Below are 26,483 nucleotides of genomic sequence, written 5' to 3' on the forward strand. Positions count from 1 at the left end.
GGCAAGGTTGCTGGCCAGTATTGTTTGATGTCAGAATTCATAAGCAATGCTGTGTAGGGCGAGAAAGATACTCTCTTTCAGAAAACGTTAGCAGTAGGAACGGAAATTAACAGAATGCACATTTGTTCCACGATGAGCAGAACAACAGACGAAGATCGAGATAATAATAAGATAACGCCCTTAAACGCTGATCTCTGTTGTCTGTTGGCCCGTGGTTGCGACACCTAAGCCTTGTAAAATTTGGTGGAACGTGGATTGCCAATCTCAGCACATCCACGACTTCGTGTTTATATAGGCGCTATGGCCAGGATATACATGAGAGTTTGTTAGGATTACATGCAGAAGATTCTCAACTAAACTCACGCCTAACAAACTCAGGGAGAGTCCGGAGCACTACTCCGTTTACATTGGATCACAACTACTTCTAACACCCTCCCTCAATCTAAACTCCTCTTCTTCTTGAGGTTAAGATTGCACTTAAAGTCTTCAAGCTTGCCGACTGATAATGCTTTGGCGAATCCATCTGCCAATTGTTCATTCGTAGAGATCAAACGAATTTGCAGTAACTTATTACTTACTCGTTCCCTGACAAAATGAAAATCAATCTCAATATGTTTGGCTCTTGCATGGAACACAGGATTCGCTGATAAATAGGTTGCTCCCAAATTATCACACCAAAGTGTTGGCGACTGTCTAAGCTTGATCCCTAGCTCAACCAATAACGACTCCATCCAGATGAGCTCAGCAGTCGCATTTGCCATAGCTTTATACTCAGCTTCCGTACTTGAACGTGAAACTGTTGCCTGTTTTCTAGCACTCCAAGAAATAAGATTAGATCCAAAGAACACAACAAATCCACTCGTGGACCTCCTATCATCCACACTATCTGCCCAATCAGCGTCTGAAAAGGCACTCAACAGAAAAGTATTCATCTTTTGTAGACTTAATCCAACATCACAAGTCCCCTTAACATATGTCAAAATTCTTTTCACAGCGGTCCAATGAGCTGTAGTAGGTGCATGTAAAAATTGACATACCTTGTTCACTGCAGAAGCTAGACCGGGTCTAGTCAATGTTAGGTACTGAAGTGCTCCAACGATACTCCTGTAGCGCGTGCTATCTTCAGTATTAAGTAAGTCACCTTCAAATCTTGAGAGCTTCTCAGACACCGATAATGGTGTAGGGGCAGGCTTACACTTTATCATATTAACTCTCTACAATATTTCGAGTGCATATTTTTCTTGAGAAAGAACCAAACCATCTCTATTTCTCTGAACTTCAATGCCCAAGAAATAGTGTAGATCACCTAGATCCTTGAGAGCAAAGTCCTCCTTGAGATCTTGCAGTAAGGCTGTCACGTCATCACTTGAGGAACTTGTAACAATTATATCATCAACATATATAAGCATATAGATTGTTACACCAGCCTTTTGATAAATAAAAAGTGATGTATCTGACTTTGAAGCAACAAAACCAAGATCAATGAGTTTAGAACTAAGTTTTGAGTACTAGGCTCAAGGTGCTTGTTTGAGACCATAGATAGCTTTATCTAACTTACATACCTTATGAGGTTGCTTGGCATTCTCAAAACCTGGAGGTTATCTCATATATACCTCTTCTTCCAGAACACCATGGAGAAACGCGTTCTGCACATCTAGCTGCCTCAAACACCATCCTCTAGAAACTGCAAGAGACAAAACAAGCATGACAGTAGCAATTTTAATAACAGGGCTAAAGGTATCCTCATAGTCAATACCATATCTTTGCCTGAACCCCTTTGCTACCAATCTGGCCTTGTATCTATCTATGGTGCCATCAGCTTTTCTTTTTACCTTATACACCCACTTACAATCAATCACATTTGTACCTTGCTTCTCATTCATCAAATGCCAAATTTGATTTTTTTTAAGAGAGCATTGTATTCTGCTTCCATTGCCGCTCTCCACTTCGGATCATCAAGGGCTTCTTGTTCATTTTCAAGCTCTCCCGTAGCACAGAAGTTTCCATATCATATAATCCCATCATAAAACTTCTTGGGTTTAACAATACTTGACTGAAGTCTTGTATGTCTTCTGGGAGGCAATTGGTGCACTGATTCTGGTGTAGCATCTTGTGTTGACGACGCTGCCACACCAGATTCAGAACTCGAAGTAGAGGACCCCAACTGCTGCTGTTCTGCCGCAGCATCAAGTGCAGCACCAGGCGCAGGAGAACCACTTGGCATAACTGGAGAGGCCGGAGAGGCTGGGCCGTGCAGTCCCTGCTGGTCTGTGGGCGTAGAAACAATAGGTGAACTGTTGTCGCCTTTGTCATTTGCCCCCCCTATGCGCCGGAGACGCAGCAGTCTGACCCGGAGGCTGATTCGCCTGAGATTGACCGCCGGCAGCACCTGGTCGGGCGCCCGGATCATCTGCAACCAGCGGGTCCATGACACGAGGAAGACCTGCAAAATCCTCATGTAATGCACCTGTAGCTTGCGGCACACTGTCTTCAGGTGAGGCATTAGTAATATCATGATCAGTACAACTTACAACCCCTAGAGAATCAGGTAGGAGGAGAATTTCTTTTTGAAGGAGGGCACCAGCATTTGGATGAAGGTGAGCAAACGGAAAGACATTCTCATCAAACACCACGTCTCTTGATATGTAAACCCGGCCGGATGTGGGGTCTAAGCATTTGAACCCCTTGTGCATAGAGCTGTACCCAAGGAAGGCACAACGAGTGGATCTGAAGGAAAGTTTTTGTGTATTGTAGGGCCTAAGGTTGGGCCAGCAGGCACAACCAAAGGTTCGAAGAGAGGCATAATCGGGGGTTTCATGGAAGAGACGCTGAACAGGGGTGTCATAGTTGATAACTTTGCTAGGTAAGAGATTAATAAGATAGGTTGCTGTTAGGAACGGTTGATCCCAAAATTTCAAGGGCATGCTAGCATTAGCAAGAAGGGCAAGGCCGACTTCAACAATATGACGATGTTTCCGTTCTGCATGCCCATTTTGTTGGTGTGCATGCGAACAGGAGACGCGATGAGCTATCCCAATACGCTGAAAGAAGGAACCAAGCTTTTCATACTCGCCTCCCCAGTCGGTTTGCATAGCATGGATTTTCCTGCCAAATTTTCGCTCAACCAAGTTCTGAAAGTCCCGAAAAACTTGGAAAACATCTGATTTCTTTTTAAGAAGATATATCCAAGTATACCTACTATAATCATCAATGAAGCTAACATAGTAGGTGTGTCTACCCACTGATGTGGGAGCCGGGCCCTAGACATCAGACGAAATCAATTCTAAAGGAGCAGTAGCAATTTATTTGATCTCGAATAAGGTAGCTGATGGCTCTTGGCCAACTGACAGGAATCACAAACCGACTTATTGTTCTCATCACTAACAAAGGGAAGATTATTATCACTAAGAATCTGATCAACAATGGAAAAAGCTGGATGACCTAAACGACTATGCCATCTAGACAGGGACGGCTTTGTGACACCAAAGGCTTCCTTCCTCAACTCAACTTCAGGACGTGACAGAGCTAGAGGGTAAAGGCCACCACGACATCTACCTTTGTGCAGAATTGCCTTCGTTGCCTGATCCTTGATAAGAAAGAAATTGGGGTGAAATGCAAGGAAGGCATTATTATCTCGAGCTAACTTATGGACTGAAACTAGATTTTTATTCGCACTAGGCACATGAAGAATGTTCTTTAGATGCAGACCTCGACTAGGGGTATGCAAAGTTGTATGACCAATATTACAAATGCTCATACCTGATCCACTAGCAGTGTGCACTTGATCTCGCCTGTGTACTTGTCATGGACTGTCATCTTTTCAAGTTCACCGGTGACATGGTCTGTGGCACCACTGTCTGCATACCAGTTGGTGTCAAAGTCATAATCAGTGGTCATGGCGCCAGCCACCTTGGTGTTCTGTCCCTCTTCATCTTCATCATACCGGTACCAACACTTGTCCGCCTCATACCCGACCTTCTTACATATTTGGCATCGAGGCTTGGAAGATCGATCTCCTTGCTTGGGAATATTGGGGCCGGAATTACCTTGGCGGCCACCACCATTGCCGCTGCGACCAGCACGCCCTCGGCCATGGTTACCACTGCGACCACGGGACATGCCACGACCATGGCCTGCGATATTGGCGGATGACTGGAACTGTCCCCCTTGTTGATATGCCGCAAGACGGTAGTCATAGGACATCATCTGGGAGTACAGATCGTCGATGGAGATGGGATCTGCCCTGCTGAGGATGGACGAGACAAAATGGTTGTAATCAATATCAAGGCCATTCAGAATGTAAGCTACCACTTCATCATCTTGGATGGTCTTGCCGGCGGCCGCGAGCTCATCTGTGATGGCTCGGACCGTGTCGAAGTAGTCGGTGGTAGATGCACCGCCCTTCTTCAGATTGGCGAGCTGCAGACGAAGGTTCGTGACCCGTACACTCGACCGCACCGAGAACATCCGTTCTAGCGCCGTCCATGCTTCAGCGGAGGAGGTTGCAGTCGCCACATGGCCGAGCACCTCCTTGGTGATGGAGTTCATCAGATAGCTGAGCAGGGCCTGGTCCTTGGTCACCCACGAGTTGTAGTCGGGGTTCGGGACCTGTTGCTTCTTGTCGTCCTCGATGGTCTTCGCCGGCTCCTTGGTCGACCCATCAAGGATCCCCAGGAGCTGTGCGCCACAAACGGCAGGCAATAACTGCGCCTGAGACACTCGACCCTAGTTGGATCGGCGCCTGAGAGGATGAAGAAGGTATGAAAGGCAGTTGATGTGTTTAGGAAGAAACGGCTCTGATAACCACGTAAAACTTGGTGGAACGTGGATTGCCAATCTCAGCACATCCACGGCTTCGTGTTTATATAGGCGCTATGGCCAGGATATACATGAGAGTTTGTTAGGATTACATGCAGAAGATTCTCAACTAAACTCACGCCTAACAAACGCAGGGAGAGTCCGGAGCACTACTCCGTTTACATTGGATCACAACTACTTCTAACAAGCCTCACATACGCCTCTCATGTTACGATCAGACACAAGGCTAGGCCTCTCCGTGCGTGTCATCTCGGTAATTCTCAAGTGGAAGAATCGATTCTCCAAACATACTTTGTGATGACTGATTAGAATACCCCTCCTGCCTCGAACCGAACCAACCTGCACGGAAGTCTAGCACTCCTCTGTCCGAATCCTCTGATCTCTTTCTAGCGCTCTCCGGCAGCATCTCTTGAAACCTTTGTGATGGCGACTAGTGGATTATATGCCACGTGCTCTATTCCGAGTTTGGTCGACTTTTTTAGCTGCTATTTTTTTAGAAACACAGTACAGACGCATACGCTTTTTTTAGCTGCTATTTTGATCCTCTCAAACTTTGCAATACGCTTTTTTTAGCTGCTATTTTGATCCTCTCAAACTTTGCAATCAAAATACTGTGTGATCATGTGAAAATATGTAAAAATATTAATAGTTACTCCCTCCGTCCTGAAAAGAATGTAAATCTCGCATCTTGAGGAGTCAAAAAATCTTAAGTTTGACTAAATTTATAGAAAATAGTATTAATATTTATTTTACAAAATAAATACCATTAGATTAATCATGTATTATATTTTTATACTAAATTTATTTACTATTAGTAATTTTTTGTATAAATTTGGTAAAATTGTTTGATTCATTGAGAGATGTGAGATTTACATTCTTTTTGGGATGGAGGGAGTATAACTGCATACTCCCTCAGTTCTATGAAAAATACAATTCTATTTCTTCAGTTCAATTAGTGGTGGTGTACTGGTGTGAAAAGACTCACCTTTATTTGTTGGCCGCATGCAGCTAGTTTTAGCATGCAAATCAAATCTGACTATTTAATTAAGCAGATAGTTGAGATCCAATTTATATAATTTACTTTTTGTTAGATTTTTTATCAAATACTAGGATTTACTTTTTATGAGATGGAGGAAGTATATGTACATACTACAGTACCTTCTCCATGCTGATTACGTGAGCATTAGGAGACACTGCGAGCAAATATTGATAATATTGGCAGCTTGATATCAATTGGCACACCAATATTATTACTGATTAAAAAAATAAATATTGACAGGAAAATCATCTATCATAAAAAAACAGCATCACTGATATAGAATTGAATCTAGAAGAATACAATCACCCCTATTGAATGTAGAATTTGGATATGGTTGGGCACACACCATAAACCTAATATAGGGTAATAGCACAACTAACATTTTAACCCCTCTCCACATCTTATTTTTTTGGCTAGACCAAAGTATTTGGACCAAGTTATCATGGTGGGTCCCATAGTAGGTGGTTAGTAGTTATTAGGGCACATCCAAAGGGCTGATACCAAGGTGCTACAAGAGCTCCACATATGAGAGAGAAGAGGTGAGGGAGAGAAATTGTGGATACATCCAGTGACTCTCTGTAGCACGTTCTTCCACGATAAGCAGGCCCACCAACATGGTTTCCAAGCCGAGCACAGGGAGAAGAGCGTGGGGGACGCGAGCTTGGCCTGGAAGGAGGCGGGCTCTAGTGCGCGCGTGCGCCAAAATTTGTGTCATGTGGGTCCCGTATTGATTTAGTGCTAAACTAAAATGATTGGATAGACTCTCTATAATATTTGCTATATGTTATGTGGATATAGCTATAGAGAGCATCTCACTGTAACCATTGCGGGTGCCCTTACACACTCTACAATGATTAGTTCAAAAGCTAGTAGCTGTGGGACAGAAAGATAAAATAGAAATGAGAGATATAGATAGTGATGGGTGGAATGAGAAGAATAAAATAATAAAATAGTATTTTTATTGCTTATGCACCCCTGGTCTCATAGATCAAGCTCAATCATTACCATTCTGTTCAGCTGACTGGTGGCTGATGCTGATTTACTGTGAAAGAAAAATACTGGTGGCTAGCTGGTGGCCGGTGCCCTCTGCTTGTTCTCCATCCACGAATCCTTCAAACATCAAAACTCTAAATTCCCAATCCTGGGTCCTTTTGAAACCCACAAATGCTTAACCCTAGCTAGCTGAAGAAACCTAATCTTGCTGTGGATGAAAGAAAGAGGTCGCAGATTGAGTGAAAATGAAAATTTATGATGCTAGAAGAGCAAATACACGATAACAATATCCGCTGCAATTTTCAAGTATAACCTCTTATTTTCTATGAAATTTATTTATGTTTAACTATCCTTTTTGTTGGCGCAAGTTGGCAGAAAAAGACATGAAGCAATGGACCCGTTTACTTTTTCGTCGTCATTTTAACCGGGCCCACTCCCCACTTCCCCATCCGTCCTCGCCCAAGCTCTCGTCCTCACCAAACGGCTAGACCCGCCGCCGCCGCGCGCGAAGAAACCAATGGCGGACGCCGCGGAGCTCGTGCGCCTCCTCCGCCTCCGGGCCGCGCAGCGGCCGTCGCCTCCGCAGCGCCCCGGACCGTCCCCGCGGGCGCAGCGCCTTCTCAGAGCTCTCCCCCGCCGCCGCCGCCCTCCGCTCTCGCTCCGTTGCCGCGCGCTCGACGCCAGCGGGCCGGCGGCGGTGGAGGGGGAGCGTGGCGAGGAGGACGTGTTCGAGGACGAGGAGGAGTCCTACTTCTCGGTCACCTCGTCGGGGCTCTCGCAGGTGGATTACCTTGGGCAGAGCACCAGGGGGGATTTGAACGTGCGGAGGGAGCGCCTCGAGGCGCTTGGTGAGCTCCAGTCTCGTTAATTTTGAGCTCATACGGTAGTTGATGTTGGTTCGTGGATGATACTACTGTGCGATTTCTGAGTAGGGCAATATGCGATAAAAGCTTGAGCCACTATATATTCTTATGTGATTAAGTAATGGCTTTTCGTAATGGGTGGAATATACCGCAACAGCATCAAAATTATATTATAATTTCTCCCAAGTGCTTCGATTTTACTAGGTGGGAATGGCGAGTCAACACTGCATGGTCCTATTGAAGAGATTGCATGGAAAGAAGCGGAAGAAGCTGAAACATTACTTCATGACTTGGGAATTGCAGTAAGATTCTATCCTTTTTAGCGTGATTTTGTCCTCGTTGTTGTTTGGATTTTATCTTTTGTTTCTGTTCATGTTCTTTGAGAGCAACCACTGATGTTTGATCACCACGAGTCTGTTAGAATTTTGTCTCTTTTCATCATATCTGATAGAATTTGATGGAGCAAAGATGTTTCATCATCCATGGATTTAGTCATTTAGATTTCTGTCCACTAAGACTCAGTTGTTCTCATTTACAGACTTCTGTCCACTATAATCACACAATTACTTCACTATCAAAAGCAGAATTAGTTTTGCAGTTCTGTTCTGTCTGCTAGCTGTCTAATATTATGTTCTGCAGCTCCCATTTTTGCTTGCCCCTTTTCCAGTTATATCTTGGTTGATTATCGTAATGATGTAAAATCACTCAGCTTTCAAACAACAAGACTAACGTTTCCTACAAACGCAGGACCCATTTTCAGTAAGACACTCTCCTCGTGGAATTTTCTGCACCAGGACACTAAATCTTCGATCCATCAGTGTGATTGGCTATGATATGGATTACACATTAATTCATTACAACGTGATGGTACTTCATTTCCCATTTTCTTGATTTGCCTATAAACTGTTCTGATACTAGGGGTTCAACTTATAGAAAATTCTGTAAACATGTTAAACTCATAAACTGATGACTGGTAATTCCAAGGTCTGATGTCAGGACTGATTTGATGTTATTTTCTAAGTGTTTTGTACTGTAGATTTATTTGAATATAAATGTACTGTTTTGCTACAACTACTATTGTATTGAAAAAATATTTATGCAGGCCTGGGAAGGGCGTGCATATGATTATGGGATGGACAACCTTAAGAGCATGGGTTTCCCAGTTGACGACCTTAAATTTGATCCTGATCTGGTAGTGCACGGCTGTGTACCTCATCCATAATACCTTGAAGCACATGCATCACCCTTATCGATACAATTACTCTGTCGCAGGTCATAAGAGGTCTCATTATTGACAAAGAAAAAGGAAACTTGGTCAAACCTGACCGTTTTGGCTACATTAAGAGGGCCATGCATGGTACCCAGATGCTTTCCACTCCTTCTGTGAGGTAGTGGTAACATTTTGTCAAAGTTTCCGCACTCCAGAGATGAGAATTCTCATTCATGTCTTTGCATAGTGAAATATATGGAAGGGAATTGGTGGACCTGCGAAAAGAAAGTCGATGGGAGTTTCTTAATACCCTTTTCTCGGTTTCAGAAGCTGTCATGTTCATGCAGGTTCATTACCTTTTTCTTTCATACAATAGTCATTTCATGTGTATGTCCACTTGATATCTAGACTATTTAAGTGTACGCCCATCTTTCGCATTTGCATATCCGGATGCCTAATGGTTTCTCTATTTATTTCTATTTCTACGTGATTGAGTTATATAACTCTTCTAGAGGCTAAGTGTTTGTCTGTATTAGTGAAAAACTTTGAAAAAGATTTGCAGAAATGGCAAAATCTCAGATGAAATACTATGCTAAGTAAGCCAGCTGAAATTCTGCTAGCGGTTTCATGTTCTTTTTCCCTTTTTTCCTTGAATACTATGCCTTTGAGCCTTTCCTTCCAAGGACTTGGAGCTTGTTCATATTTACATTATAGATTTGGACATTTATTTAGTATATTGATGTAATAGTAGATATGATATTCATTGAAGATGTATCACCCAGATTGTTATCATTATGTTTGGTGGTAGCGAGGTATGTGGTACTATCAAATTGGACTACTTTATGGTGCACTGACATTTGGATTGTTCTGAGAAAAGTTCATCTAACAAACATGTTGTTTACTCAGAACTGACTATTTATTCTTTATCCGTATGTATTAACACAATCAACCCTGTTTTATTCATTCAGGGAATAGTTGTAGTGCTTTTGAAATGATTATGTAGACCTTCTAAATCTTAAATGTGATCTCTCACACTAAACATTTTCTCAAGTATCTTAATATGAATATTGGCCTTTTCTTCAGATGGTCGACAAGTTAGATCAGGGGTTGGTGCCAGCTGAACTTGGACCACTGGATTACAAAGGGCTGTACAATGTATGTAATGAATACTGCCGCTGCCGCTTCCTTTTCTTTTCTTTTAGAAGGAAATACATCAGGGTAGAGACCTGCTATTAGTAATATTGTATTAAAAATAAAGGAAATGAATAAAAGTGCATCAATCTATACAGCAAGAGAAAAAAACCTAGCAGCCACCAAGCAATGTCTCTGCTGGCTTGTTGAACTTTTGTTCTTGATCACTTTTGCATGCTATAAAGTTTTGAGTCCTTTTGTCCAGGCTGTTTCCAAAGCACTTTTTCGAGCACATGTAGAAGGCCAACTTAAGGTACTATTTGGTTTATTTGTGTATGATATATGACAATATTGTTTCTGAAAATTTCTTTAGCTGGTTGATATGTAGAGAGAAATAATGGCTGAGCCTGAGCGGTTTGTAGAGCCTGATCCAGAACTTCCTTTAGCTCTTCTTGACCAAAAAGAGGTTAGCACAGTGCCACCTTATCAGCTCATGATCAACTAGAAGTAATAGAACCATTGTACTACTATACTGACTTCCCCCTTTCATATCTATCAGGCTGGGAAAAAGTTGCTTCTTATTACTAATTCAGATTACCATTATACAAACAAAATGATGAATCATGCATTCAATCGCTTTCTTCCTAATGATGTGAGTTGGAGAGATCTTTTTGAGATGGTAAGTTGTATGCCTCCTTTATGCCAACTATGTAGAAGTGACCACTTGTCAATTGTTGCTTACTGAACATACTGGCACCTTCCTTAAGATCATTTAATTCATTCTTACTGTAGGTTATAGTCTCTGCAAGGAAGCCAGAGTTTTTCCAACTTTCACATCCACTGTATGAGGTTGTAACAGATGATGGATTGATGCGCCCCTGTTTTAAAGCAAATTCAGGTTGAATTCTTTGCACTGTTACTAGTGTGTAATTCTTCTTTTTTTTGAAACGAGTAATTCTTCTTTTTTGTCTCTGTGAACGAACACATTCCTTTCATAATACAAATATGTATCATCGTCTAGCTTTATGTTTGTTATTGTTCAAAACTCAATGGATGGAAATCATAATATATCCTCAAGACAAACTTTAGATTGATCAAGAGGTACATGTGATCTTATTTGAATCCTGTTGCCTAGGTGGGTTATATATGCCATTGCCTCTATCGGTTGTGTGTGCTATTGCATAAGAGGTACATGCATGTGCACATGGGTTTGAGCTTATTTTTGTTTGGTATACAGCATAAAATTGGTTGTTGAAATGGAACGTGATGCATACCAAAGGAACCTTTTACATTTCTTTTTTGAAAAGAAGAGAACCTTTTACATTTATATGGTATGTTTGCACCAAAAGCTTCCAGATCTAAGATGATTTGTAGTTATAGTTCAATTGTTCATCAAGAGGGGAGTCTCCTGTTCACTTTTGTTATGCCAGATGTTTAGGTTCTCTGAGGTGCAGGCACCGTGCTGTCCCTCTAATTTTGCTGCTTGGATCTTATTTTTCTCTAGTACACATGATTTTCATTTCATGACAAGATGGAGAAGGGGGAGTTTGGTTTGGAAAAAGAAAAAAAAAGAACAGGAGAGCTACCTTTCTTTCTCTGCAGCATTTCTATGTCTGTGTCAATATCGGGGATATTTTTTCTGTATGTGTTTGTCTATTTTTTACTGCCAGCTTGAATGTGAATTGTTGTTTTGTACCCTTTTATCAATTGGGCATTTAGGTGGCCTATACTCTGGTGGCAGCGCTCAAATGGTTGAGAAGTCGCTGAACATTCATGGGGATGAGATACTATATGTTGGAGACCATATTTACACAGATGTAAGCCAATCAAAAGTTCATTTACGCTGGAGGACAGCATTAATCTGCAGAGAACTAGAAGATGAGGTTTGTCTGCTTACCTTTTCTCACTAATTCGAACAAAATGGCAATGTGTAGATCATTTGGCATTAGCATTTTAAATTTGATTTCGAGCTAGAGGGATTTAGCCTTCTCTTGACCATTTTACTGATTCTGTCTGTGATATTTTTCCTATCGTACATTTTTTTTCTGATTTCCAGAAAGCCTTTTTGAACAATGAAAAGGTTTTCGTTCTCTAACTATCATATTGAACACAATTCATTTTATTGTGAGTAACTTGCAGCAGAACTCCTTAGACTTTCCTTGTCTCACAGTCTCATATGGGTTCTAGGTAAGTTTTAGTTGGTTGGTTCCTACACTACAAGAATACCACTATCTACTGGTGATATGATGGTAAAATTGCATTAAAGTTCTGTACCATTTATATCATTTAATTCCGATGTGCTGCTGATACACTTGCACTGATTACTATCCAAGTTAATTTAAAGTCGTTTGATTCTGAATTCATCTGAAAGCAAACCTAGATAGGGCCACAATAAGTTATGGTGTATGTACTATGTTGCTGGTCAAGCTGTACTTTCTTGTTTTTCTAATTTCTTCTTTATTTGCAGTTTGATGCTCTGGTCCAAAGCCATGGTCAGAAAGAAAAGCTTGTGGCACTTATACAACAAAAAGAAATTGTTGGGGATCTTTTTAACCAGCTTCGCCTGGCTCAGCAGAGACGCTCTAATTCACGACCTGCACAGGTAATAGAGTGAAGCCCAGCTTTACTGAGCTCCAGCATGTTCAATTTCTTTCTTTTAGATGTTTGGAATTTTAACCTTTGTATGTATGAATTTTACATCTTAGTCAAAACTGAAGATAGTCTTGTAGTTTTGGCCTTTTTTTCCTGACCTCAGTGGAGATAAACAGTAATTTTCATTTTCAACGTTATGATATTATAGATATCTGCTTTTGTGTGCACGGCTTGATACACAATCTCCATATATCTCCAACCAAAATTTTGTTCAAGTATTTGATATACTTGTACTGTTATACACATTTTTCAGACACTTGCTGCAACTTGCATGGATGATCAGGAGCTTACAGAAAGTATGCAAAAGCTGCTCATTGTTATGCAAAGATTAGATGAAAAGATTGGACCTATGCTTGAATCAGATGGAGAACTTTTTAATAAGAGGTACGCTACCTACAATATTTTTCTGCTAGTGAATTTTGGGAAATCCTTAAAATTTGGGTGTTCATATCTATTTTCTAATGCCTATGATTTGAATTCCGTGCCTATGGAATCAAATTTTCACTCTTTTTCATAGCTTTCCTGCTCCATCTCTTTAGTTGTTAGAAAAGTAAGCTAAGCAAGTACCTTTTTTTACTCTTAAGGTGGGGTTGGCTTTCACGTGCTGGGCTATGGGACAAGAGTCATCTGACCAGGCAAATTGAAAAGTGAGTGGCTATGATTGTTGTAACGGTGAGAACAATATTTTATGGGACCCAAACTGAACTTAACTAAGTTACCTTTGCTGTAGATATGCTGATATATACACATCAAGGGTTTCAAATTTTCTACACTATACCCCATTCATGTATTTCCAATCTCAAGAACAGGTAAATACACAGCGACATACTGTCTGCATTTGATTACATCACATTGTTAAAAAATTCATGATTACAGGACTCTCATCTTTTGTTTGTAGGACACTAGATATTGTAAAAATTAAGAGCATCCTGCAAACAGGGTGCATTTTATAAGTGTCCTGTCAGCAAATTAACTTATGATCACTATTTTTACTTTTTAACTATTGACTTGCCAATCCTTGAAATGTATTTCAGACATTAGCTCATGATGCCCATTCTTATTTTCGCGAAGAAAGCATTAAAGTCCAATGAGCGTCTATTCAAGTCAATGTGGAGAGAAGACGGAGAGAGAATGAAATGATTTTGAGTGTGGCTATGGCTGCTAGGCTGCAACAGTTGTCCATTTAGATTGATGAGTGATGACCCAGAAAATCTTGTATAACTGTATGCATGTACAAGTAAAATCATTAGCAGATAGTACACAGAATAAAATCATGGAAAATGATTAGCTCATAGCACTGGATAAAATCGTGTCGCAGTTGTTTTGTCGTGGCCAACTAAAAGGATTTTGATTTAGTGAGGCACAACGGCCTTTTCTTTTTGTGTAGACCTACCATTTGAATTGTACATGTAAATTCTGAAGTGTGACAAGATTAGGCAAGAACAACGCACGCAGTAAGAACATAATACAGCATTTGAGATCAAACACTTTGTGAGGAAGTTTGGCCAAAATAGTCTTGCTTCGTTTGAACTTGCAACATAAAAAAAAAAACTTGCAACATAGAGGAATGGAACTTGATACAAAGTTCTGCAGCAAAGTACCGATGGTTTGATGTAATCAGAAATGGCGTTCAGGATCCCAATTTGACGATCAGCCCTATCTTTTTTTCTACCGTCCGGCTCCACCAACACGCTTTTTCTTCCTCCCGTCGCTTTCACCCTTCTCCTTTTGCTTCCATGGACCATGCTTTCTTCCTTATTTCCGAAATCCCTCTACAAATGGGCCTAAACAATTTTTTTTTTGAAACAAGGCCTAAACAATCTCGCAACCTTAACATTTGTTTTCCAAACGTGGCCCGCTCGCCAGTCCCCACTCGCCAGTCGCCACTCGCCACCGTAGTGCGTCGAGGTAGGCGCGCCTGCGTGGCACGTGACGTCACCCCTATCCTCGCCTCCCCGCCCGCCTCGCCTGCTGTATTCCAACTGCGTCTACGCCGTCGCCGACGCGAAATCAAACTACCCACTCCGGAAAAAGCGCGGCCCGGCGGCGGCTGCGACGGCGGCGATGTTGTTGCGGCGGATGCGGTGGATGTCGGAGGGGGACGGGCGGTGGGAGCTGGACGCGGAGACGCCGGCGACGATGGAGGGCACGGCGCGCCCCGTCCCGGGGGACCCCTTGCCGCTGGGGCTCTCCCGGGGCCCCCGCGTCACCCGCCCCAAGCAGCTCGACTTCTTCCACCGGTTCATGGCGTCCCCGCTCGTCCCCACCTTCTCCGCCGCCGACGGCGGCCTCTCCGTCCACCACGCCCACCTCTTCCACCTCACAGAGAACTGGTAACAAGCCCACATCTGTGCTGATATTCTGCTTGCAATCTTAGCGTAAGGCGCCAATGATAATGTAGGCTTGGTTTGCATAGTCGGATTGAGATAATCCTGATTTGACACATATTTGAATTACACTGTTTAATTTCGATCCTTATATATCTACCTATGAAACGACACACAGCTCTTCGTTGTAGTTCAAGGAAAAAAATTGATCCATATGTTAGTACTGACTGTTTCGACACATCAGTGTGATTCCAAAGAACATGCGCTTCTCTTGTCAATGTATGTTAGTAGTGATGTATCAGTGGATGAAATGTGAGTAGATTTGTTTAGTACTTGATTTTAAGTGCGGCTATCATTTCATCCTCTTGTTTATCTCTGAGGGAGAGGAAAGTCTAATTTTTGGTTTCTCTCTGATTAATTAATAGACGGACTAGCCTGCACAATTTAGAATTCTAGGAGAGATCATAGTATTATACTAAATGTTCAACAATCTTCGGACCAAACTCCTGTTAACTAACAGCTTGATGTATCTCTTCAGGTCTTTTACCATCTTGGAGAAAATTCATGTTCCGAAGCTCGTGTCTGTCGTGAAAGAGAAGTTTGCAAATCGACAGGAAGAGGCCCCATGGACCAAAGATTTGAAGAAACACTTGCATGATGTTATGTCTCTAGGTGTAGGCACAGAACTCTTGATCACACCAGACACCACTTTGCTGCTGGAGTTATATGATATCAAGAAGGGAGATCGAGGAAAAGCGATATTTCACCACAAGGCAAAAAATCTGGACGCTCTTAAGCTATTCGGTATACATTTAGTTATTTGTGGGTATTCTTGTTGCTTGCACTAATATTTCTCAACAAAAATAAAGTTCTTGTTTCAGTTTATTGATTAGAGCACCTAGTTGTCAATAGTGGTTTGTGGAAAATTTTTCCTTTTTTTTGGGAATATTTACTTCACTTAACTAGTTTCTGCTGTTACTGTTCTAAACATTTGGACTGAATGGATGCCTCTTTACCTATTGCAGCTTCCTCATCAAAATGTTACCATCCAAGCATCTTGTCCTGGATTATTTGTTGATAAAAAAGGAGTATATTGGGATGTGCCATTGTCATTATCAGCTGACCTTGCTTCAGTTGGCTCCAGTTCTGGATTGAGTTATCATCTATTTTTGCAGAAGAATAGTGGGGAACCAAAATGTTTTGGTGGTGATGAAACCAATGAAGTTCCTATTGCTCTGCTGCCCGGCTTATGTGCCAAAGCAGCTGTTTCCATCAAGAAAAGTATTGATGCTTGGAGGAAAAAAGAAGATAAGCTAAAAAATGTTCAGCCATATGATGTATTTCTCTCGGATTCACATGTTTCGTTTACTGGTATCGTTGGTAAGTATCCACTTTTCATTTGATGTTGACCACAGCTTTTTGCCAGTTGAAGCAACCACTGGGCTGTTTGCAATTTATTATCCAAGCTCCTTTAACGAATTCTCTGCATCCACTTGCCTGGAGGTTCTGTTGCTGCCCCTCAAATTACTTTGCAAACCTTCTCATTCACTCACCATGTTGTGATTTTTCAATTTTCAGATATCCAGAACATATCCAAACAATAACTTAGTTCATATGTTTCCTGTTGCTGAGGTCACTGTTTAAAAACTTGACCACCTAGTTGCTTGGCACCTCCCTCAATCCTTGTGTCTAATTTCCTCCTGGACTGCCTAGGGGAGGCACTTAGCCCAACACTTTGCCACCCGACTATTGCCTAGTGCCTTTTTAAAATTTTGTTGTGATGTATCTCAAGATTTGCAAGACAATAGTATCGTGTAACTTCATATGGATACTGACATACAGTATCTGAACGACTTGGTTTCCCTATATGCTTTACTGCCTGATTTTCCACTCATGAAAAAGAAGACAATTAATGCATCTCTGCATGGCTATGTGAAATATTATCTTTTGAGTTTTGTAGCAATCTTTTAGATTTATAGGTCATAAGCAATCCTCCAGACATTTCACTATTTTCTTCTTTTCCTTTGTTCAGGTGCAGTAGCCAGTGGATATTTGGGGGATTGTTCAAGGAGAGTGTCTATACGAGATGAAACACAGAGGAGTAATGCTTTTAGGATGTTTAGCGAGAGGAATAAATTTGCTGCCTTTGCAGACCTCTTTGCTTCTGTTACCTTTACTGCTCAATATGGGAATTTTCAGAGGCTTTTTCTGGATTTGACAAAGGCAAGTGCCCGATTTGATATTGCCTCGGGCTCATTGTTCTTATGTGGTGCTTCTCGCCTTGCACAAGATTTCTTCTTCTCTAGAAAACCTGACATCGAGACATTTTGTGATGTTTGTCCAGATGTTACTGTTTCTTTTCAACAGCAGGTAAATTATTTCTTTGTATTTGTTTCAGTGTGTATTGATACCTGTTGACTAGAATATCATTCTAACTGGTGGTTGGGGTACTGGCATATTTCCTATTGTTTCAGTTACTGCTTACATGTCAATCTGCAGATTTTGAAAAAAAAAAAAGGTTACTGTGGACTGACCACAATAATTCAGGAAAGCTTTCACACATATTAATAATACTAATGAATGCATTTCAGGAGAGTGTAATAAGTCTTGTGAAGACTAGCTATGCTTAGATATAGAAACACCTTAACTTTTCGTCTTCTATGTCATAATGTAAATTATTGCCTAATTATGGCTTATTAGCTACAATTTTATGCAATACCTAGTGCTTATGACTTCAGCCACCAACTGAGCTGTTGTTGAGGAAGAAATTTCATCTACTGCGTCAGGGGCTAAACATGCTATGATATATACAGCATAGGCAATAATGATTGATCTACTGTGTCAATAGAACATAGGGTTCATTATTGCTTATTTCCTTTTTGGCCATGTTTCTCTGATTGCCTGCGTTAGATAAATTCAGAGCAGATAAACAAGATGGTCATTGCGTGTGAAAGCTATTGCAGTAGAATTTTAGTTCATATTTGACTCTTTCTTATTCTTGTTACAGATAGTTGGGCCTTTCAGTTTTCGCATTGAATCCTCTGTTGCCATTGATCCTAGAAGCCAGGACCGTTTTGTCCGAGTGGATGATTCGATATTTGCAATCGATTGGGCTCTGAAGGTCCTGGGTTCCGCAAAGGCAACAGCATGGTATTCCCCCAAACATCAGGAAGCCATGGTGGAGCTCCGTTTCTTTGAAGCATGAAGTCTTCAGCTTGCCATGAATGGCCATATAAAATAATTCCAGGATTTCATGGTCACTCTGAATCACTGATGCCACTAGGATCAGATCACATAAACGTTGATGCTCTGATCGTCGAGCCAACTGATCCCCTTGTAACAACTATTTAAGATGCCCTCTTTATTTACCGGCTGAGTCATCAGTTTTCTGCATCAGGCTATGTAGCTTGTGCTGTTCTCGGCATTAACAAAAGGAGTTATACTGTGTCGAGTCTAGAGTAGTGCAGCTTGAGCTTGTTAGATGAACTTATGTGAGAATTTGTTTCTGGTTGTCTCATCGGTGTACAAATAAAATGCTTTTTTTAGACATCCATTTTGTTTATCGTGAATGTTTTTTCACGTGATTCTTCGAGACCGCATCGACTATCTTCTTTCCTTTTTGGTTAGCATGACTATGACTTTCACTCTGTTCACTGCAACCAGCCAACAATATTTTTTTTTCACACCAAACTAGCCACTAGCCATAGTCGGTCGAACAGAGTGTTTGTGATATGCTTCATGTCATACTCATACCTTTTCGCTACCATGAGTTTGTGATAGAGATGCTCCCAGCCTTGTAATTTTAAAATAATTTTTTATTATTCTTGTGACTTGCCCCTAAAGTTCAAATTCTTTTTTTTTTGCTTAAGTAAAGTGTTTAAATATGGTACCATTTTGGTTATCGAAATCGGAAAATCGGAAGAGAAAAAAGAAACGGAAAAATCGGAATCCCCAACGTAGTTCAGGCCCACTTGTAAACGAGCCCGCGCGCGTGCTCGCTTCGCCCCATTGGGCCATTTACCTGACGGGCTTGAGGCTCACTAAACCCTACTGGCTACTGCCCACCGCCGCAGCACCCACCCATCTCGCCGCGCCGCCGCGTAAACCCCGCTCCACCCATCTCGCTGCCCAGCGCCGCCGTCTCCAGGCGCAACCATGGCGGCCGCGTCGAGGGGCCTGCTCGCGCGCCTCCGCGGCCTCTCTCTCTCCGCGGGCGGTGGCCCGCGCCTCCCCCTCCTGCCCCCTTCCCGTCTCTTCTCCGCGGAGCCCATCGTCTCCCACTCCGACGACGACGACGCTGGGGGCGGGGGCGGGGGCGGGGGCGGTGGCCGGATCATTGATGCTCAGGCCGGTGTCATGGGACCCACCTCGCGGCGAACCGGCGTGATCGGCGTGAAGTGCGGGATGTCGGCGATGTGGGACAAGTGGGGCGCAAAGGTGCCCATCACCGTCCTCTGGGTCGACGACAACATCGTCACCCAGGTCAAGACTGCCGAGAAGGAGGGATTCTTCGCCCTACAGGTGCTGCGCAATTTCCCTGATTCTCTCTGCGAAACGTGGTCGATGATAGGTGGGGATCGCGAAATGCTACGGCGTTCCATGGGGGGGGGGGGGGGGGGGAATGAAGTATCGGGGGACTCTTGGTTTAACTAACTCGCTAGAATCGAAAGTGATCAGATCGTTTAAACCCAGATGATAATGACTTAACTTTGGAGTGAACTGTTGTAAAGTATTGTTGGGGATCAGTAACATCTGGTTGTTGACTCACTAGGTCCCAATATTTCCTGTTGTTAAGCGGTAATTAATTTGGTTTATTTCTCAACCAACGTAGCTGTGTTCTGGCCATGGCTCTTCCCGCAGTTCCTACAGAAAGAAGTGAAAGAAAATTAAGGGAAGATAAATTAGTATAACAATCAAGTTTTTTGGTGCCAAATTTCTTTTGTTCTTGCACCATTTTACTCTCTTCGGGAACATAATATTGGTGTGTGCAAGTATCCTATCAACTTTGTCCTTGACCATGTTAATTGTAACAATGTAACTGGGGAGTAGAAGGTTTTAGTAACCATAATCCATAATGCATATCATGCACTTGCACCATGAATAAGAAACTAGTGAGAACTATTCTGCCTTATATAATTTTCTAATTTGATTGATCTAATGCAATGCCGAGTGGTCAACTTCTATTATTTGTTTAATTGTATTCTCCATTTACTTGGCAAAAAAAATTACTAACTTCCAAATTTCTTTTTGTGTTTGTTAGCTTGGGGCAGGACAGAAGAAGGAAAAACACCTAACAAAGCCCGAAGTTGGCCACTTTAGAGCACAGGGAGTGCCTCTGAAGAGAAAGTTAAGGGAATTTCCTGTTACCGAGGATGCACTTCTTCCTGTTGGGACAACCATCACAGTTCGTCATTTTGTGCCTGGACAATTTGTTGATGTCACCGGAATCACGAAGGGCAAAGGTTTTGCAGTACGTATTCTTTCCTATCCATATCCATTTCCTATGACTTCACTTCTTTATAAAGTATCTACATTGCTGGAAAGCAGCTAAACATTCAACAGGGTTTTAGCGTGTGTTTCATTGTTTCTTACTTTCTTTCAGTAACAACTCACTATTTGATTAGTTGAAAGGAAAATAGAGGTAAGTTGGAAACATGTACTAGATACTTGTAATACTAACTTAGTTTCTGATTTATGCCTTTAACATAAGTTGTTCCATTTCAAATATATATTTGATTAAAAATGTTATCTTGGAATTAATGTGTGACTTCTTTCTGATAATAAAAACAAACACTGTATGTGTTTCTTACAATTGGTAGACTATGCAAACAGAGTGCTATAGCATTAAAATATGATCAGCGGCAACTACAAATCTCAGTAATGTTATATGAGAGACCAAATATGATTATTAAAAATGTCCACCTTCTTTCAAATATTATATTCTGATTTTCTTTGAGAGTAAAAGGCCATAATGTCCAAAGTAGTGTGCATCTTAGTAACTAGATTTATCCTTAGTGTTATTGTGAGTTCAGTACCTTTCTTTTTCCTGAGTGCCTTTTCTGTAAACTCTTAGCACATAAAAGAGCAGAATTTGGCTGGCCCTGTGAGGGGAGACAGTACCAGTGGCCCTATTTTCTGTGCCATTTTGTTAGCTACCGATATCCACAATGGAAAAAGGGCATTGAAATTTGAGAAACTAGGAGGACCAGTACATGGTAAATGGCTGATCCTCACAATAGCTCTTGAGAACAACTTTGCATGATAGTGCAAGTTCATTCTCTCCTATTTTCAAGATCCTAGATTAATCTTCTTGAGGAAATGTGTTAATGTTACAGAACTCGCAAAACTGGTCAATTCCACATTTAGACATTGCAATTACAGAAGTAATACAACTCACACTGTTGCCTGTTTTTAAAATGGCAATCTTTCTAGAACAAAGTAGTAGTGTCTACATTATCAATGTTCAACAATTTGACCTTCTGTCATTATTGTAGGGTGGAATGAAAAGACATGGTTTTAAAGGGATGCCTGCATCACATGGTGCATCTTTGTCACATCGCAGTGGTGGTTCTACTGGTCAAAGAGATGCTCCTGGAAGGGTATGTTATATAACAGTATATCGCATCTATATACAGAAATCATGTTATACTTCTTCTCTCAGAATAGTGGCACTGTACTTTCCATTAGGATAGGCAGCAGAGAAGTTTTGTTATAAATCACACATCATCTTAGCGCTATGAAATATGGATAATGGATTTTAAGTATTGCTCACAGATGGTTTTGTGTTCCTTAACAGGTAGGCTGATAAGACCTTAAGTATTATTGATATATTCTCATGTTTTTTTTAATTTGAGATGTACTATGAACAATGAGTCTATTAAATGATATGATCGGAGGGCAGTGCATTTAGAAGTGTTAAATTAAAACTGAAGTTGCTGTTTATTCAGATCTGGGCCTTCTTTGGAGAATGGAGATGCTTCGTTTACATCTACAAAGCCCTTGAACTAATGTGTTCTCATTTTGTAAAATATATGATGCCAAAGTGCATTTTGGTTTCTTGGCTAACGGTACTTGAAATTGGCTAGGTCTATATTTTAGAACTTAGAAACAATTTTCTTCGGTAAAGAAGTGGTAACTGGTTATATGACGGCATGGTGGAATGGCAAGGCAACAACTGCTTTATTAATTTAGCCCTATGCATGGTTCATTTTAAACCTACTTGCTTGGTGTTTTCCTTGGATTGTGCATAACACTAATAATTAGTTTCCTTGGGTGGAAATGAGACCGTCTTAAGTCTTTTTCTCAGTTGAAACCACATTGTAATATCTGTCATGCAGGTAGACACCTGGTTTAAATTTTAACGGGCATTTTGGAGACTCAAGCTTGTGATAGGAATGTACTTTGCTAATATATGCTGATAGCAGTACTGCAACAGCTACCTTATATAGTAACATAGCATTGGAAACTTTCAGGTTTTCAAAAATAGGAAGATGCCTGGACGCATGGGTGGTGTGCAACGCACAGTAAAAAATGTATGGGTTTACCAAATAGACCCAGCCAGGAACTTACTATATCTGAAGGGCCAGGTGACTCGATCATTTCTGACGTTACAACATATTTTGCTCAAGCATAGAAGCTCTGATATGTGTTGTGCCATTCTATTTATCTCTTGTTATCCTTTTTACAGGTTCCTGGCCCTCAAGGTAGCTTTGTTTTCGTTAAGGATTCTATATTCAAGAAACCTGACACGGCTTTGCTACCGTTCCCTACATATTTCACGCAAGAAGGTGAGCCAGAAGTCTTGGAGCCCCTGATTGCTGATCTTGGCGACGTTGACCCGTTCATAGCAGCGGATTAAAAACAGTGGACAAACTTGGAGGATTCCTTTTGTGTTCTGTGAGCTCGTCTATTCCACAAGATTGTTAAATTTTGTATGGATATGTGAGCAGTTTCTGAATGACAAGCTTCATCCAGTTACTGGCCAGCCTGATTAATGTTGTTCCATGTACATTACCTGGCAAGTAAACCAGGGCCCTAACACAATTAGGGTTTTAGCTGAATGTTTTGATTGATCTGAATGCAACTTCTTTTGTTTAATAAGTTGTGTAAGCGAAGTCTCAGGTAGATATATAAAATTGGAACATTTTAGTCCTAAGAAGACGAGGTGCTCTGCATCTGCTGCTTATATTTAGTGCCAGCTGTTAGTTTCCTTCGACTTCAACCTCTGCTTTTGGTTTAAGTTAGAACATTATATGTTAAAATTCAAAAGAGGGAGCTAACTATTTTATTCCGAGTATTAGTCTTTTTGCTTTTAAATTTCTGATATTGTTTTTCTTAAAAATCTGTACTTTTGTTTTGCAGTATCAGCTTTTTGCACACATAACATTATGCATGTCCAATTGAAGAACCATAACAACATCTAGCTCTGTGTTAGTCTGTTAACTATTATATTTATGTTTTTTCTTTAAAAGTATGTTTGGTGCTATTGTTGTGCATTGCTGCATCTTCTTCTTCATCTTTTTTTTTCCTACAGCAAGCTACTATTGCACTTAAAATGCGTCACCACGTAAACAGTCTTTGATCTACCCAGTTCATGATGCAGTGGGCCGGGAGCAGGCTGCAATTTAATATAATATTGTTGGGAGTTTGACAAATTTTAAGAAAATATATCGTGATAATGAAAAGATGCCATATATGCTTAGATTACAAAGAAAAAAGAACAATATTATCTGCAGCGTGATAGCTCAGTATCGACATGGTAAAAAATAAAAGTAAAAAATAAAAATAAAAAAGGCTGAAGCTACACGGGCGCTGTGTGCTCCGGTGAGGTGAACCATGCGAGACGACCACCGCAGCCGATGGTGTGGAAAACGTGCCGGTACAGGAAGTAGCGTAAGCCGATCATGAGGAACGCCGAGGCAATCTCCTTGGAGCTAGCTTTAAAAATCGAAGGCTTTGCAATCTCCCTCGCGACGTGGCGGCCGAGCAACACCGCGGCGACGGCGTCCACCGCCCACATGGTGCCAGCGGCCGCGGCGACTGCGACGAGCGTGCCACCACCACCACCAGCTCGTCGCGCGGTGCCCGTGGCGATCGCCGCCACGAGGCGGCCCAGCACGAGCCCCGTCGGCGCCAGCAGCGCGAACCACGCCGCTATGGGATGGCGCTTGAGCAGGCCGCCCACAACGGTGGGGTAGGGATCCATCTGATACTCCGGGACGTACAGGAGGCACGTGGGTAGCGCGAAGAGAACAGCGGCGGCCGGGAGCCCCGACGAGAGACCGCCGCCGGACGACAGGGCGCCCACCGCGGCGCCGCCGGCAGCCGCGCAAGCGGTCGACACGGCGGCCACGAAGCGAGCGGCCTGGCGTCTCGCGGCTAGTAGGTCGCCGACGACGATCAGGGGTACCCTATCTCGGGCGTCCTCGTCACCGCGTCCAGGAAGTTGGCGAACTGCATCTGCCGAACGCCACCGCCGTGAAGCCGCCGTTGGTGAGGCACCAGGCTAGCGCCGCGGTGGCCGCGGCGTCGACGGCGGACGCGGCGACCTCGACGGCGCCCCGGCCGCCGGCGCGGGCGGCCGCGCAGGGCACCGCGAGGACGGCTGCGAGGAGCGCGACCGGGGCGGCCACGGCTTCTGGTGAAGGCTTATTGTGAAGGCGTCGTGGCGGCCGCAGGAACTCGAGCGCGTAGACGGAGAGCGGGAGAGCGCGCTGTAGCCGGTCACGAACGCGAGGGCCGCCACGGCGGGTGCAGCGGCTGGGTAGGCAACCACCGTTCCCCGAAGAACGCATAAACCGCGTACGAGCTAGGCTGCGGCGATGTCCGCCGCCGTACGGAACTTTAGCACCATTGTCAGATCCCTCCTCTTCCTCCCTGCACAAAAGAGACGGTGGTAGTACTAGGTTTGATTCGGGCAAGCTGATCTTAGGTTCATTTAATTAACATATTTATTGCTCCATCTGTTGCAAATTGTAAGTTGTTTTAGGAAATCTAGATGCACATCTAGATATAGTATTTATCTAGATGCATATACAAAGAAAAAAAATATATATATATATATATAGATTTATTAAAATGATCTACAATTTAGAATGGAGCCGAGTATATAAAGCTATAAACCCATGGACACTGACAGTACCTTAGTTTGTTTCCGAACCGAATTTGTATGATCGGGATGCAGGAGCTGTACGAACTGACTTCAGACACCCTGGGATGGATTCATACACGTACAGTAGTTTTACTGTCAGTAAATCCCGCCCGGGCAAGTCTGAATTATTTTTTTTATGTTTTACTAGACAATTATATCCATATGTTGCTACGAACAAAGTTTGTATAAGTATCAGATACTTATTGGTATTCATGTGTTAATTTATAGAGATCTACATGATCAAGTGGTGAACGAAGAGGGTTGGTCCAACTCGTATATGGGATAGACTAAAACTCACATTTCAATAATACGAGATGAACCAAATCAAAAATTTAGATAGAGAACTTATTCCTTTAGAAATAGGTACTCCCTTCATATTGTAAAGAAAGTCATTTCGATATTGGCACGGTCTCCAAAAACAACTTTGCCATAATTTTTTTGCTATAAAAGATTGTTAATATATGCTTTTACTTAATAATAGGTATTCCCGCTATAAAATATAGTTAATATATATATATTTACAAAACTACATTTCAAGATGAATCTACTTACATTGCTTTCATATTTTTTAACTCAATCTAAAAAATTTATTTATAGTCAAAGTTTAAAATGTTTGGCTTAAGACAAACTCAAAACGACTTCCTTTACAATATCGAGTGAGTAGAGATATAGATATACTCCGAAACTATAGCTCGTTTTGATTTTTATAGATTATAGAGAGATGACATTTTTATGCACGTAAATATATGTTATATCTGGATACTTAATAAGTAGAAAATATGATGTATAAAAAGGTAAAAAAAACTATAATTTGTAACGATAGGGATACTTAATAAGTATGACTAAAGTCTGAATAACCTAATAAACTATTTTTTTACTTTTACTCCAACAACTAGGTCAATTACTCCAATTTACCTTCAATAAATTTTACCTTATTTTTTATTTTTTTTCTATGCATATTAAGTTTTATTAGATTTTCAAGGTGATAACAAACATCATATTATATGCAAAAAGGTTAAATGATGGATTTTCCTTCATTGTTTTTTATAAGGTTCCAATTAAATGCTTAAGTAGATATTACTTTCTGGTTTCAATGCACATTTGCGTTTATTGAGGATCTAGGGAATCAAATAAACAACACGGACTTCAATCATACTTACTTTAGTTAAATAGGAGTAAAATATTATTTTTCACTAGTAGTAGTATGTCTGAAATTTTCTAAACGAACAGTCTTAATGAGACTAGACGGAGTACATCAGTCTTTGGAGGCCATTATAACCGGACAGAAAATGATTTGACG

The 26,483-nt window shown here is 41.7% G+C and overlaps 4 protein-coding genes and 1 non-coding gene across 7 annotated transcripts; 3 read left to right on the plus strand and 2 right to left on the minus strand.

Annotated features, from left to right (window-relative positions):
• Nucleotides 1-4,190: 4,190 nt before the first annotated feature.
• LOC120710882 lies at nucleotides 4,191-4,329 on the minus strand. The gene has a single exon (XR_005690051.1). It is a non-coding gene; the product is annotated as a small nucleolar RNA Z247 (small nucleolar RNA).
• A 2,945-nt stretch (nucleotides 4,330-7,274) lies between these two features.
• On the plus strand, nucleotides 7,275-14,191 carry LOC120706348 (5'-nucleotidase domain-containing protein 4-like). Of its 3 annotated transcripts, none has more exons than XM_039990966.1 (17): nucleotides 7,275-7,698; nucleotides 7,918-8,015; nucleotides 8,461-8,580; nucleotides 8,816-8,905; nucleotides 8,986-9,104; nucleotides 9,171-9,270; nucleotides 10,007-10,078; nucleotides 10,320-10,367; nucleotides 10,443-10,520; nucleotides 10,614-10,733; nucleotides 10,847-10,952; nucleotides 11,774-11,937; nucleotides 12,522-12,656; nucleotides 12,960-13,090; nucleotides 13,291-13,353; nucleotides 13,437-13,515; nucleotides 13,741-14,191. In XM_039990966.1, exons 1-17 carry the CDS (start codon nucleotides 7,368-7,370, stop codon nucleotides 13,795-13,797), a joined length of 1,911 nt encoding a protein of 636 aa, XP_039846900.1. In that variant the 5' UTR covers nucleotides 7,275-7,367; the 3' UTR covers nucleotides 13,798-14,191. The 3 variants fall into 3 exon arrangements, with proteins under 3 accessions (XP_039846900.1, XP_039846901.1, XP_039846902.1); XM_039990967.1 differs by having other exon boundaries at nucleotides 8,986-9,101; XM_039990968.1 differs by lacking the exon at nucleotides 13,741-14,191 and adding an exon at nucleotides 13,605-13,723.
• A 391-nt stretch (nucleotides 14,192-14,582) lies between these two features.
• Nucleotides 14,583-18,602, plus strand: LOC120706350 (protein TRIGALACTOSYLDIACYLGLYCEROL 4, chloroplastic). Its single transcript, XM_039990969.1, has 5 exons — nucleotides 14,583-15,039; nucleotides 15,572-15,806; nucleotides 16,059-16,413; nucleotides 17,066-17,403; nucleotides 18,041-18,602. The coding sequence occupies exons 1-5, from the start codon at nucleotides 14,771-14,773 to the stop codon at nucleotides 18,236-18,238; spliced, it is 1,395 nt and encodes a 464-aa protein (XP_039846903.1). The 5' UTR covers nucleotides 14,583-14,770; the 3' UTR covers nucleotides 18,239-18,602.
• Nucleotides 18,603-19,098: 496 nt separating this feature from the next.
• On the plus strand, nucleotides 19,099-23,218 carry LOC120706351 (50S ribosomal protein L3-2, mitochondrial-like). Its single transcript, XM_039990970.1, has 5 exons — nucleotides 19,099-19,554; nucleotides 20,294-20,503; nucleotides 21,528-21,632; nucleotides 22,506-22,619; nucleotides 22,721-23,218. Exons 1-5 carry the CDS (start codon nucleotides 19,189-19,191, stop codon nucleotides 22,889-22,891), a joined length of 966 nt encoding a protein of 321 aa, XP_039846904.1. The 5' UTR covers nucleotides 19,099-19,188; the 3' UTR covers nucleotides 22,892-23,218.
• Nucleotides 23,219-23,833: 615 nt separating this feature from the next.
• Nucleotides 23,834-24,827, minus strand: LOC120709692 (RNA-binding protein Nova-2-like). Its single transcript, XM_039995361.1, has 2 exons — nucleotides 24,488-24,827; nucleotides 23,834-24,411 (listed from the first exon to the last, which is right to left on the minus strand). The coding sequence occupies exons 1-2, from the start codon at nucleotides 24,825-24,827 to the stop codon at nucleotides 23,834-23,836; spliced, it is 918 nt and encodes a 305-aa protein (XP_039851295.1).
• Between the last annotated feature and the right edge of the window lie 1,656 nt (nucleotides 24,828-26,483).

This window comes from Panicum virgatum, chromosome 5K, assembly GCF_016808335.1.
Source record: "Panicum virgatum strain AP13 chromosome 5K, P.virgatum_v5, whole genome shotgun sequence".
Taxonomy (NCBI): Eukaryota; Viridiplantae; Streptophyta; class Magnoliopsida; order Poales; family Poaceae; genus Panicum; species Panicum virgatum.

Excerpts from the sequence above, each read along its gene's own strand:
- LOC120706348 (XM_039990966.1), top strand. The coding sequence starts at position 7,368 with ATGGCGGACGCCGCGGAGCTCGTGCGCCTCCTCCGCCTCCGGGCCGCG. Across the intron at positions 9,271-10,006 it reads AAGCTGTCATGTTCATGCAG|ATGGTCGACAAGTTAGATCA; the intron begins GTTCATTACCTT and ends CCTTTTCTTCAG. Across the intron at positions 10,079-10,319 it reads ATTACAAAGGGCTGTACAAT|GCTGTTTCCAAAGCACTTTT; the intron begins GTATGTAATGAA and ends CCTTTTGTCCAG.
- LOC120706350 (XM_039990969.1), top strand. The coding sequence starts at position 14,771 with ATGTTGTTGCGGCGGATGCGGTGGATGTCGGAGGGGGACGGGCGGTGG. Across the intron at positions 15,040-15,571 it reads TTCCACCTCACAGAGAACTG|GTCTTTTACCATCTTGGAGA; the intron begins GTAACAAGCCCA and ends GTATCTCTTCAG. Across the intron at positions 17,404-18,040 it reads CTGTTTCTTTTCAACAGCAG|ATAGTTGGGCCTTTCAGTTT; the intron begins GTAAATTATTTC and ends TTCTTGTTACAG.
- LOC120706351 (XM_039990970.1), top strand. The coding sequence starts at position 19,189 with ATGGCGGCCGCGTCGAGGGGCCTGCTCGCGCGCCTCCGCGGCCTCTCT. Across the intron at positions 21,633-22,505 it reads AAAGAGATGCTCCTGGAAGG|GTTTTCAAAAATAGGAAGAT; the intron begins GTATGTTATATA and ends GGAAACTTTCAG. Across the intron at positions 22,620-22,720 it reads TACTATATCTGAAGGGCCAG|GTTCCTGGCCCTCAAGGTAG; the intron begins GTGACTCGATCA and ends TCCTTTTTACAG.
- LOC120709692 (XM_039995361.1), bottom strand. The coding sequence starts at position 24,827 with ATGCGTTCTTCGGGGAACGGTGGTTGCCTACCCAGCCGCTGCACCCGC. Across the intron at positions 24,412-24,487 it reads GGTGGCGTTCGGCAGATGCA|CCGCGAGACGCCAGGCCGCT; the intron begins GTTCGCCAACTT and ends GCGACCTACTAG.